This window comes from Crocodylus porosus, unplaced genomic scaffold (genome assembly GCF_001723895.1).
Source record: "Crocodylus porosus isolate Cpor-Errol unplaced genomic scaffold, CroPor_comp1, whole genome shotgun sequence".
NCBI lineage: Eukaryota > Metazoa > Chordata > Crocodylia > Crocodylidae > Crocodylus > Crocodylus porosus.
Window position 1 is genome coordinate 1034496 of NW_017728932.1, and position 13193 is coordinate 1047688.

General features: G+C 46.0%; 1 protein-coding gene across 5 annotated transcripts in view; it reads right to left on the bottom strand.

The window, feature by feature from the left end:
- Positions 1 to 1907: 1907 nt before the first annotated feature.
- The window catches only part of STYXL1 (serine/threonine/tyrosine interacting like 1), a 24327-nt gene continuing 13041 nt past the window's right edge, over positions 1908 to 13193 (bottom strand). For 2 of the 5 annotated variants that reach the window (XM_019545383.1, XM_019545384.1), the window contains exons 5-10: positions 12880 to 12936; positions 11965 to 12110; positions 10294 to 10439; positions 7820 to 7917; positions 5584 to 5693; positions 1908 to 2602 (exon numbers count right to left, since the gene is read on the bottom strand). In XM_019545383.1, coding sequence (XP_019400928.1) covers positions 2471 to 2602; positions 5584 to 5693; positions 7820 to 7917; positions 10294 to 10439; positions 11965 to 12110; positions 12880 to 12936 — 689 coding nt within the window. In that variant the 3' untranslated portion in view covers positions 1908 to 2470. Of the gene's footprint in view, positions 2603 to 5508; positions 5694 to 7819; positions 7918 to 10293; positions 10440 to 11964; positions 12111 to 12879; positions 12937 to 13193 lie in introns of all 5 variants that reach the window. The other 3 variants (XM_019545388.1, XM_019545387.1, XM_019545385.1) reach the window with 3 other exon arrangements.

Below are 13193 nucleotides of genomic sequence, written 5' to 3' on the forward strand. Positions count from 1 at the left end.
GCCCGGCCGCCCCGCGCTTCCGGCCGCACCGCCCCCGGCGCCACAGCCAATCGGCGCGGGGAGACGGAGCCTCCGCTCCCCACGTGACCCCGGTGGGGCGGGGCGTCCCGGACACCCTTCCCGCCCCGCCCCGCCCCGCGCCGCCTGGAGGTCGTTCCAGCCCGTTGCCGCCCTGGGGCTTAAGCTCGCTCCTTGCCGCGTCTGGCCGCGGCGGGCGGGACGGGTGCCAGTAGCCGAGGGCGAGTGTCCCGACAGCCTGGGCCCGGGGGCCTGTGGCTCACGCTGCTGCGGCCCCGGAGGACAGCCCTGGGGTAGCGAGTGGGCGCGGGCCCGGGAGCCGTGAGGCCTTGCTGGCAGGCAGTGGCACGAGTCGCATGTCTTGTGCAATCGGCCCGAGGGCAGCCTGACACGACACACGTGCGCGGCGGCAGAGCGCGGTTGAAATGGCCGCGTGGTGAAAGACCGGACGGAGGCAGGTGCTACAGAGCGCAGCCCCTTGAGCAGCTCGTTGCTGCTGCTGGGGCCCTGTCCCCGGGGCTGTCGGTGGGAGGAGAAAGCAACAAGTTGCTGCTCGCTGGACTGTGCCTGGCCGGGGTGGGGGGGAACAGCCCGGCATCTCAGGGCTCCCCCAGTTACCCTGGCTGGGGTACTGGGGGAGGAGCCAGGCCAGGCCCAGCCCTCTTGACAGTGGCAACAGTAGCTGCCGGTTTGGCTTTGCAGTAGCTTGAGCTGGAGCATGGGAGCCCCCTTGACTCCTCGGCTTGGCCTGGCTCCCCCCAATACCCCAGCCAGAGTAGCTGGCAGGGAGGGAGGGCATGTGGTGAGGGGGCTCCCTTCTAGTCCCCTCCAGCTCTGGCCAGGCAAAGCCAGCCCGCAGCTCTGTGCTGCTTCCTTCTGCTGACAGCCCCAGAGCTGGGGGGCAGGGCTGGTGCACCCCCACAGCTGACCAGGGCTGGTGCAGGTAGGCTCAGATTTCCCAAAAGGTAAATGTCTGTTGGGGGTGGGGGGTGCTCTAACTCATGGTGCTTTTTATAAAGTGCCATGAGTTACAACGCATCCCCTAAATGTCTTTAGGTATCTGTAGTTACCAGTGATCCTGGTGTGTGTGTTGGGATAGATGGGTAGGATCTGTTCCCAGCTGGCCAGGGGAAGCATGAATCCCACGCTGCCTCCACCTTGCTGGGATCAGGTTCTGGGGCCCTATAGTGCCTCTGCCTGGCCCTTGCCCAGCCAGCATTGACCTTTGGGGCTCATTACCCTCACCCAGCTAGGATTTGGCTTCAGCTGGGCAGAAACAGTGCTGGGCTCCAAGGCCTGATCTCAGCTCACAGGGGTGATGCAGGGCCTGATCTGGCCTATGGATTGGACCCACACTATTCATCTGGGCCACGGGCCAAAGGTATGAGCACCACTGGGATAAACCATTATAGCTCCATTAAAACCTGTAAAGGGCTATACATCAGATGAAGAGCTAACCCATGAGAAGCTAGACTGGTATGAAATATTAAGTTATTACAGTAACACTTCTTCAAAAGAGTCATCAGAATCAGAAAGTACAAAATTGTTAAGTCCTTATATGGATCTATCTGCAGTGAATGAACAATGCAACCAGCACACATTTGACTGACATTTACAATATTGGTGTTTGATTGAGGTCACCCAGTTTTTACACATCATAAACATCTCAACAGTCACGAGTTGGTATTCTTGCTAAATGCAGATACCTAAGAGAGAAATCTATCCCAGACCAAACATCTATGGAGGTAGTAAAAATATTCTGGTAGAGACCTCTCAAAATCTTTGAAGATTCAACTGAAGAATGATGCACAGTGAGATGAATATTCTGTACAAAGCCTAAAAAACTGCTGCTGCTGCTGTAAAGAATGCTCAGAGGGAGAAAGACCATATTGACTTTGGGCAGGGCAGGCTTTAATTTGCATCTCATGTATTAGAAAAGGATCTTCAAATACAACTTCTGTGCAAAAAAGTCTGACTACTACTGCAGTGTGGGGATCCAAACAGAAGGCTGGGAGACGTACAAGTTGTGACTGAAGAGACTGAGGCCAAGCATTGAAGTCAACAGGAGATGGAAATGCACATGAAGGCATGGATCCTGTTACTTCCTGGGTGTTTGAGAGGATGTAGGAGTGATTATCTGGAACGCTAACAATCTATGTTTACATGTTTTTGAAACAGTTGTGCTTGCTAAAGTACCTATTGTCTTTCCAAAGTTGGAAATCAGTGGACTGCTTTTCAATGGCTTCGTCTGATGGAAGTAAAAATTGCAACAAAGTGGGTCCAAACCAGAAGTCTGCTTATATACAATTTCCACTGACTTTCAACATGAACAAGCTTGAATATGGTCTTCAAACTTTGACTCAAAATGATGTGAACAACATCTGGTGACACATGGCCTAAGTTCTGCTGTGGCTCAGATAGAAAGGCCCCTTTGCCCATTGATTGTTCTCACTTAATAATTTGGTTCCGAGGTATCTGTGATCATGGTCCTGAAGAGCTTGCTTTCCCAGTCTGACAGCTGCTGCACAAAACCCCGGTTTGGCCTCATGTTTGTTTTGCATTGCAGGACATGATTCCAAGCCCTCTGTAAATACAGATAAAGAAAAGGAGACGTGTCAGGACCTTAGTGAGAGAACACTCCCCTTCTTCCACGCCCCCCAGCTTCTAAGGATTAATATTGTTGCTTTATTTTATCATGGAAGTGCCTAGGAGGCCCAGTGGTAGATGCCTCATAAAAACATAGACAAAGACCAATGATTATATTAAAATCAAGGGCAAAATTCTCTATTGACAGCAGAGGACTATAGGATTTGGCCCTCCTGTATCTCAAGGAAAGAGAGGATCTTGGTATGCCTCCCTAAATACAAAACAGCATAGCATCCTATTGACTAAACATACTCATTAAAGTAACATATCTGAGATGTATTTATCACCCATGGACTCCTAGGCTAACATGTGAATCTCTCCCAAGTCCAGATGATTCATTTTCCTGCCCAGTCTGTGTTGGTTTATCCTGTACTGTTTTGGTGAACCAAAAGTAATCCAATATGGGCCATATTCCAGAGAGAATGGAGGTGTAGGTATTTACATGGAAAAGATTAGCTTGGTTCCCTGGGAGTAAAAATAGAATAGGAACAGCACTGCACCGGTCTGGTGAATGGTAATGCTGCTAATGGGACCCACCTGCAAACCACAGATTGGTCCTGATTTCAAAGTCTAAATTCAGTCACATGGAGTGATGCTGGATACAACTAGTGTCAAATCAGTGGTCAATGAAGTAAATGTAATGTAGTCACACTGTAGCCCACACAGTTGTATGTGTATTCCCTCCACATTATACACAGCATAGGAAGCTACAAACATACCAAGGCACTGGACATAGTTTAGATCCAGATCTGAACTTGCAAGCAACTCTTTCTCTGATGGGCTGAACTGATGTTCATATTACTATCTCTGAATGGTGCAGCTGAGGCCTCAATCTACAGTACACATCATTCTCCACTGATCAGACCATAGGTCCATCTTGCCCAGTATCCTGTGCCATGCAGCGGCAGAGAGTGGATGCTGAAAGGGAGAGTGAACTGGGTCTGACCAGGGTTTTTCCCACTGTTCCTCTCTCACTTGCATTTATGGTCTAGGAAGTTCTAGGGCTGCAGCAACACAGCACTGAAATTCTACTTTGGATTCCTGGGTTTGATGGCACTGTAAAATGCTGCTGATTTTCTCTCAGTCACAAGGGAAAAAGCAGCCAAAGAGCAACTATTTGCAGCTGCCTACCTAGTGCCTGGACTGGCACTACAGGACATGGCACAGCACTGATTTATAATGACAAAGAAGCCACAGAGCTGTCCAGCCCTCCCAGAGTGAAGATCACAGCCATCTTAATTATCTGTGCTGGGCAAACTGTTACGTGGCAAGGGTGTTTTGCAGACAGTGCTGCACTTTACTCAGGCTATACCTCAGAAATTGCTGACAAAAGCCATCCTCCCCACATAAAACCAGAATGTCCAGTAGCAATTGGACTGTAATAAGGGTTGCTTAATGAGATTAAAGGTGAAAAGATAGTGCATCTTTGATCTCTCTCATTCTGGGGAGTAAGGGTCTAAATTTTCCAACCTTTGGTCCTATGAGTAATCACAAAAATGAGCCTCACTGACTTCAGTGTCTCTATTCATGCATTAATTGCTCATGAGTAAGGGTCTACATGTCCTAACATGCAGTTTCTTTTTAACACTCCTGTCTGCAGGATTTCTGAAGCCTTGCTAGAGCTTTTCAGGACCTCTGTCCAAATTGGACAACGAATTTTATTGAAAAATAACTTGAGTATATTATACTGCTGCCATCCAAACACTGAGGGGATTTGTCTATCAGAATATTCCCATAGGAACAGGACTCCGGTGCAGGTCTAATTTTAAAAGCTGGACAAGGTATTAAGACAAAGCCATTGATCACAATGAAGGGAAATGGCAGTTGTCAGCCTTTGACTGTTGCACTTTGGGTGCAAGAATCTCCAGTAATTTAGTAGGGCTTAGCCTGTGAGGGAGTAATAGTGAGAGGATGGTTATCAGTCCATGGGAGTAATTACACCCATATTAGTAGGGTAGCTTGGTAAGAATCAATGCCTGTGCTTTGCATGCAGATAACCTCTTCTGTGCTGGTAAAATCACCCCGCAGTTCCCCTCTGACATATATCTTGGTAGAACAGACCTCTGCAAGTGCTTTTACAATCAGTTAAATGGCTAGACTTGTGCTCTACTTCTGTATGGTCTGTATTCACAACTCTGTGAGCCAGAAAGAAGTCTCCATTTTTCAAACAAGACCAAGATTTTTATGGGGGCTCCTTCCAAAGACAATGGCAATTTCCCGGGGGGAGATCAGCTACCACATATCCTGGCCTATACTAAGACGGCAGCATAAGGTTAAGACAACTTCTGCAGAATACTAAGACACTTTGAATGCACTGAGATAGGTCTCCAATCTTGTACATAGTGAGAACTCCTTATCTTTCCTCCATTATTTTGCTGAAGCTGTACAGAACAATGGCATTGGAGGTACTTCCCCTTTAATGTTAGATGCCTATTCGACATCTCCGTATAATAACCAGGGGACAGGGAAGCAATTTGTCGTTTATAAAAAAGCCATGCTGCTGAGTCCAGGTTTAGGCCAGAGTTTTACAAGGTGAGCCAGACCTTACCACACCCCTAAGTACTGAGGGATAAAGCTGGCTCATGGGAGCCCCCACGGTCTCTTTGTCATTCAGATCCAGGAAACAGGAGTTGCTTGGATTTTAATCCTTCCAGTCAGCCATAGTTGTTACTAAGGTTTGCTAGGGAACAGTACTTTTTTCACATTCTGCAATATATTATCACAGGCCCATGAATCAAACCCAGGTCTCCTCCTTGACATTACAGATATGTCTCTGTCTATATTTTTTTATTCATTGAGGACTCTGCATTAAATCACAGGTTGTGTTGCTCATTACTGCAGCACCTCAGAAGGCTTCAGCAAACGATATGTTCAGGAGACCCAGGAGGCTCTCTGTGGCGGGTAGAAGTGTTGACATACCTTTAAGGGGAAAAAGGATGAATGCATGAGAAAGGCTATTACTGCTGTGCTGCTTCGACTTATACCCAGGCCAGAGAAAACGAGTACTGCTCCATGAGTAATTTGAGCATCTAAAAAGAGAAATTCCAGCAAGAACTAATGTCTTGAAAAGTCACATGCAGAGAACCTTGCCCACTTCTTTTAAAGTGAACTTTTGATTCTGAGAAAGGTGCCAGGCTAACCGTGCCGGAGACACAAGCTTTCTCAAGCCACTAGATATGTATAGGCAGGCAGTATCAGAGCAAGGTTCTCTACCACTGCTCCGTAAGTTTTTCACTAGGAATCATCTCTGTGCTTAAACAGAGCTGCGAAGTTACCAATCAGTAAAAGGTATTGCAAACCAGTATCACCATTGTCAGAAAAATGTGTCTAAGTCTTGCTTATAGTGATGGATCAGTTGTGGGCAAACATTGCTTGTAATAAAAGACTCTTTAACCTTTACATGGAGGGATCACTGTGAAGGACAGTGGTGGAATTCCACTGTCACCTCAGTCTGTCTTCTAGGACTACCAGTGGGGAGTAAGTGAATGTAGTAGTGATGGTGTTTTAACTGGGCTGTAGATAACTGTTGTAACAGGGCCCCTACCCTATTACTGAGGGGAAGAGGGAGCTCAGGGTCATCTGGCCAACCAATGCCCCTTGAAAAGACATACAAAGGAAATGAGACCTGAAATAAAATGGACACCTGCCCCTGGTGCAGGTGGTGATTGACAGACCTAGGGTGGAAGTAGAGAGTCAGGTGACTCAAGAAACAGACGCATAAGCTGAGGGGTGGACCCAAGGGGGGTAGTCTGGCTATAGGAGCTAGGACCAGCAGGAGGCAGAGCCAGCTTAGATGGCCTGCAAAGGAAGGACTCTGCACTGCGGGAGGTTGGAAGAAACTCTGTACTGCAGAAGATAAATGCCTTGAGTCTTTGCAGTAGTACTACCACAGGGTGGAATTAACCTCACGAGGGGAATCTGTTGTTTTAGCAGAAGATGCTCATGATTTTTCTTTGTATCAAGACTGGAAGACTGGATGTGGCTGTAAGGGGAGGTTCTGGAAGCCACCGAGGTGCTGCGGGGGTGTCCCATGCAGGGCACTTCCAGGGCGTCAAGTCTGGTGGGCTGCATCGGGCAGAAGCACAAACACTTCAAAAGCAGGACTGCTGTGTATTGGAGGACTGTGGTACCATACAGCAAAGATTGGGGATGCAATCCCAGCCTGCAAGGGTGAATCCATGGGTCAAAGGGTCCAGAGCTCAGGAGGGCAAAACCAAGGGCTGAGGGGCCCAGAGCCCAAGAGGGTGTGAGTGAAGATGGACCCTGGGAGCCTGTGCCCCAGTACAGTGGACCTCAGACACAGGGACCACCCAGCTAGAGTAAAGTGGACTAAATCCAGGGAGCCACAGCCCAACCAAAACCTGTTTGCTTTCTAGGGGCAGCCTCCATGTCAAACAATAACATCGAGGTCTGGCAGGTGGGATAACAGGGTGATACCCAGAGGGGATAACAAGGTGGAGTCCAGGTGGTGGCCAGGAGGGATGACTTTGTTGCCCCAGTACTGGGGTGCATTACACTGTCCACTGAAAATGACTAAGGTTAGCAAACTCACTTGGCTCAAGTTCCCAGTTGTTCTTCAGACTGTCAGTCATTCCTAACCTACGTCAGATGTGTGCCTATTGCCTAGAGCTGAAAGGCTCTAAATCTTCTTGCCCATTCAGAGGTCTTTGACATCATCTGACACCTTCTGACAAACAGGAGGTGATAACTTTGCAATGACAGTTCAGTGACTACTTATCTGATCTACTGTTATTTCTAACTGAATTAATTCTTATTGGAACATGCTGTTATTCTTTTTGCTGGACAAATGCCTGAACAGTGATCCTAATTGCTACTCAGGACCAGGTTCTGACACCAGAGAGTGTACTGGGTGGTAATTCCATTTCAATATTTGGGACCATTCACAGACCAGGATACTCCTGGGTGAAGGGGCAGAGGGAGATTTCAGTCTGGTTCATTCCAAAATCTTTGCTCCTTCATCAGAAAGGTTTTTGGTCCACAACTGTGCACCATCAGTGAGCAGGGGTGTTTGAGAGCAGGATTCCTAGTGTTGAAAGATACTGAACTTCAAGTTACTGAAGCTGTTTGTTTGCATATTGACATAATATCTGCATGCAGCTGAGACTTCAGTAGTTATAGCTCAAGATGCACCTACCTATGAAGTGACAAATATTGGGAAAAAAGGAAAACAAATCTGCATCAGGAGAATCCGGGACAGAAATATGAAGGGATTTTTCATTTTCTTCTGTGAAACTGAAAAAAGAACATATAGCAGATCTATTAAATGGGCCAATAAAGCAGTTTTGCACATTTCTACTTGCTAGAGCAAGTTAGTAAGTTATTAAGCAGCTGGGTTCTAGCACCAACCTGTTCACCTGCCTCTGACTCAAATTAGGTTACTCTACCCCACAGCCTTAAAAAGTTCCTGACTGCTGTCTTTGGAAAATAAGAGCTTTTGATTCTCATCCTCATAGTAAGGATGGTCTGTAAATAAATCAAGCTGCTTTCTGTGTATAACCAAAGAGTTTGAATATTTTCCCATTTTATACCACATATGTATTTATGTATTAACATGCCTCTGTTCCGTGTTCTCTCTGGGAGGTAGAGGAAGGCAAATACATTGAAAATGAGTGTTCCTTTGATTCATGCATTTTGGAAATTTTCCTCCCAAAATATAATGATCACACACAAAGCTGCTTCCTGAGGTTTCTTACTTCACAAGGTATAAAACACTTCAGTATCTCAACTCATCAAGTAAAGGATGCAAAGCAATAAAAAAAGAACGTTCCAAGCTGGAACAATAACATTGGGTGTTTGGCTTTTTCAAGCTCTGTGACTTGTTCATTAGCTCAAGTGCCTTGTCAAATAACTTTGGTCACAAGAATACAGTAAAGTAGTGGTGTCAAACATACACCCTGTCTGGTCTGCTGGGCTACCAGTGGGCCATGGGAAGTTAGGGAGTATGGCCTGCTTCAGAATTCAAGACCCTTTGGCCCTGCTGGCCCTGGCCACTGGTGGCCAGCTTGGCTCATTGCTGCCACCCTTGGACTTGCTCTCCCAGATTCAATGCTGCTGCCAGTCCACTGGTGGACCTTTCCCCAGACTTTTTGCTTCCTCCAGACCCCTTGCCACTGCTGCTGGACCTCTCACTGTTCCCTGAGTCCCTCACTGCCACAGCAGTGGCTATAGCAGCTGCCCCTGTGCCCTGCACTGGATCCAGCCCATGAAAAGTTCTGTGGTCAGAATCTGGCCTGGGGCCCCAGGTGTGTTACATACTCCTGCAGTAAAAGAAATCGGGACAGGGAGAGTAAATGATGGTTTTTAAATTTTCTTCCTAAAAGTTGCTTCAGGATGTTAATATTAAGTTCTCAGTGAAGAGTGTTGCTAAACGTTGAAATTCCACTATTAAACACCACACTCTTGCCCTACATCAGGGATGCTCAACTCCCAACCTCCAGGCCAGATATGGCCCATGGAGCCATGTAAACCGATCCACAGGTCTCCTTATAGGTCTAGAAATTTGGCAGTGGGAAAGTAGTGGCAATTACCAATAGGCAATGGGAGATTCCCTGTTCCCCTGCGCACGTCCTGGAGTAACAAGGGATAACGGCCATCAGTTGACTGAGAGTAGGCCCAGGCTAGACATCAGGAGGCATTACTTCAGAGTCAGGGTGGCTAGGATCTGGAACCACCTGCCAAGGGAAGTGATGCTCGCTCCTACCCTGGGGGTCTTCAAAAGGAAGCTAGCCGGAGTCGTTTGACCCCAACACTCTTTCCTGCCCATGGCAGGGGGTCGGACTTGATGATCTGCTCAGGTCCCTTCCAACCCTACTAACTATGAAACCATGAAACACTGCCACAGCTCCCCTGCCATCAAATTTCCAAGCCCCACACAACTGGATTAGCCCTAGCTGGGCCAGCCCCACATGAAGGGGTCAAGCCCTGTTCCCGGGTAGCTGGATTGAGCTGAGACCTGACCTGACCATGAGGCAACAGACCGGCCAGGGCCCAATACAACTACATGGGTATAGTCTGGCTGGGGCCTGATCCAGCTGTGCAGACACAACCTGACCAGGGGCTGATGCAGCCATGTGGGGGCTAAGGCCCAATGAAGACACGTGACCAGGCGGGGCACAATGCAGCCAAGTGGGACTGGGCTCTTGCCAGGCCATTCCTGAATAGCTACCTTGGGCACTGGACCGATGCAGTTAGATCGGACGTAGTCAAGATGTTTAAGTGTGTGACTGGATCAGGCCCCAGCTGGGCCAGCACCATGCACCAGATACAGCCTGTGGATGGGCCTGGGACTGCTCATCTGGCCTGCAAGCTAAAAAGGCTGGGCATCGCTGCCCTTCATAGCATCATTCTTTCCAAAACAGGGTAGGCTGATGTTGTAATGCATCTTTGCTTTGCCACCTTTGATGTGCAGATGCCAGAGCAGGAAGTACTAAACTGCTCTGGAAGTACTGAACTAAGTTCATGCCACTGCTTCTTGCCAATCTGCTGCTCTGGTGAATAAGAGCCTAAGAATACACAGTTTCTGCTAAGGGGCTTTCAGACTACATTAGTTGGCAGTGCTTCACATACACACAACCACTGAGGTAAATCCAACCGGATATTTTGACTTACAGTGTTACTGTGTCCTCTGAGATGTTGATTTGTGCTTTGATCTTCAGATCTTTCTGAATCTGACGGTCACAGGCTTGCCTCAAATTGCCCATATATAGCTTAGCAGGCAGTATCTCTACTGGATATGGCTGAAAGTCTTCTAGTTCCTGCAGAAGATAAACACAAGAATCAGTAGAGAGTGAGAGCTATATTTCTACTTGCATTCATAGTCACTTTGAAAGTCCATAAATCTTAGCATTGATTGATTTCTTCTTATGATTCAGTCAGTGGTCCACATCCATATTCAATAACAGTGATTTGTTTAATCATTTGGACATTATAAGAAATGACAGTCAACACTAAATATAGTAAATAAAGTTAACAGTGTCAGAGCCATGGTGGCCCAGGTTGAAATGGCATTTCAACATAAGATAGACTATGTCCCTTGTCATATGTGCAGGAACAGTGACACATCTGATTCACCAGTGTTTGAAGATGACTTGTTTCAAAGCCAAGTGAAATCACTTGCCAATTAAAAGTGCTGCACCTGTGATTGCATAACACAACTCCACCTCACTTCTCCTGCTCAAGCAAGATAATTTTGAGTGCAGCTTAGTGGCCTCTGGTATGGGAAGCATGACGTTAAGGACAACATTTTATATCCAGGCCAAGAGCAGAAGGAAAGAGTACTGAGCTGGTAACTGACATTGCTGCCCACCACTGAACAGCAACCAGCACTGGGCTAGAGCACAACAGCTGCTCAACAGAACACATTATAAAGAAGCTTAGGGCAAGAGGTAAAGGAAAACGTGGTATCCAGCAGAAACTGCAGAGAAAATTTAGGGAGATGGAATGTTATATCATCATCATAAAAGAGCAAAACAGAAACATAGAGCCAATTTATTTTTTTTTCCTTTGCAGGTCACCTTAAGTCACCTTGTTAAGCAAACAAATGACACTGAAGCACTGCCCAGGGCCTCCACTGCATTACTGATGGCTTTTGTTAAAGACCCATGTATTGATGTGTCACCACAGACTTTTTGTAAAGCCCTGCCCAAGATGTTGAAAAGATGATGATGATGATTCATAAGCTAGGCAGGATCCAGGCTGATCACTATTTGCAAAATAACTCAATATGCTTCAGGAGATAAATCAAGTGATTTTAGGTGATGATACTGTATTGAAACAATACATCTGCATTTACAGTGGCATCCTTCATGAAGAAAGGCAGGACATATCTTGGACTTGTCAGCTGGGAAATGTTTTTCAGAATGAAGTGTGCTGGTTTTAAAATAACACGATAATATCTCAGATTCCTGTAACTTAAAAGGAATTGGAAAAAACATCTTCTGTTTGTTATAATTAACTCCACCTTCTGTTTAGTGAATTTCATCCTTATTAAATCAAGTGCCCCAGATTGTTTTCACGAGTTTTTCCACTTAGTAACAGAGACAGGAAAGTCAGTGAAAAACAAATGAACAAGGCTGTAAAAGAACAGCAATTAGCAGGGAGACTCAGGTGCAAAGGTGCTATCAGAAATGATTTATAATTCCTTTTCTGAAGTTGGTTAGATACGAAGTTGATAGAGCCCCTTTAATTATTAATAGACAATTCCCTGGCATTAGCCAAATACACAGGAAATCATTCTATTCATAGGACAAAGTCCCGGCCCTTCTCATCTAAGAAGCTCACCTGAGGCATCCAGAATATTTTCTGAGTTCTCAAAAAATGATAGCAGGCAGAGAAACGTTCATATCCACCTTTCAGGATGCGAACTGGGTGACGAGTAAACTGCTCTAAGACTCTGGCACATTGGACGGCAGTGCCTGCTTCAGCATCTATAGACATAAAAAAGCATGTTTCCTGAAGGGAAATGACAAGGAAGCTAGACTTAGAGTGCCTGGGCTGAAATCCTAGCACGGCTGATGTCAATGGTGACAATTCCTTTAATTATAGAGAGGCCAGCTCTGAAGGACCCCAAGAGAATTGTTAAAAGTTACACTAAACACCCCAGATACTGTCACTGTACAATAACAACTAGGGATATCCTGTATGCCCTGTGCACCTGTTGTCTGGAGAGCTACCTTTTTCCTATTGTTTCTTCAGGTCCTTGTTTTTTAATGGGAAACATGACTATTCTTCCTCTGGTGCCTTTGTAGGTCTAGGTACTATTTATCATCCTGTTAATTCTTTGGGGAGCACCCTGCAGTGAAACAAATTACAAGGAAAAACTACTATTCTAAGTAATTTATGTTAGGCCAGCAAAGAAAAGGCAGAGAAGAAAGAGGGAAGTGCTTAGGATAAAATTCCCTTAGTTGATGTTATGACCTGGTGGAGGGGGAGAAGAGTATGGGGATGCAGATTTTACCTGCAGATGCTTAAGCAAAATGCCTGACTTTGCACACAAAAATAGTTTCACTTATGTTAAGGACATACTTAACTAGTTGCTGAATTGAGATCACTGGCCCATTGAAAAATAGGATTAGAAGGGATCTTACGAGGTCATTTAGTCCAGACTCCCTCCCAAGGCAAGTCCTATTTTTTACTGTAATAATGTAAAGGGTTTTTTTACTACCTTCAGGTTAATAGTCAAATAAAAAGACTCACTTTTGGAGCATGAAGAACTAGATTCATCTGTAGAGCTGTCATCAGCAGATTCAGTCCCTAAAAAGCAACAAGTAGACAGAGTCAACAGCATCTGAACCTGGAAGAACGGTCTAATTTCTACTTGAAACAAAGAACTTTATAAGTATAGGCATACCTCGGAGATATTGCGGGTTTGGTTCCAGACCACCACAATAAAGCGAATATCGCAATAAAGCGAGTCACACAAATTTTTTGGTTTCCCAGTGCATATAAAAGTTATGTTTACACTATACTGTAGTCTATTAAGTGTGCAATAGCATTATGTCTAAAAAAAA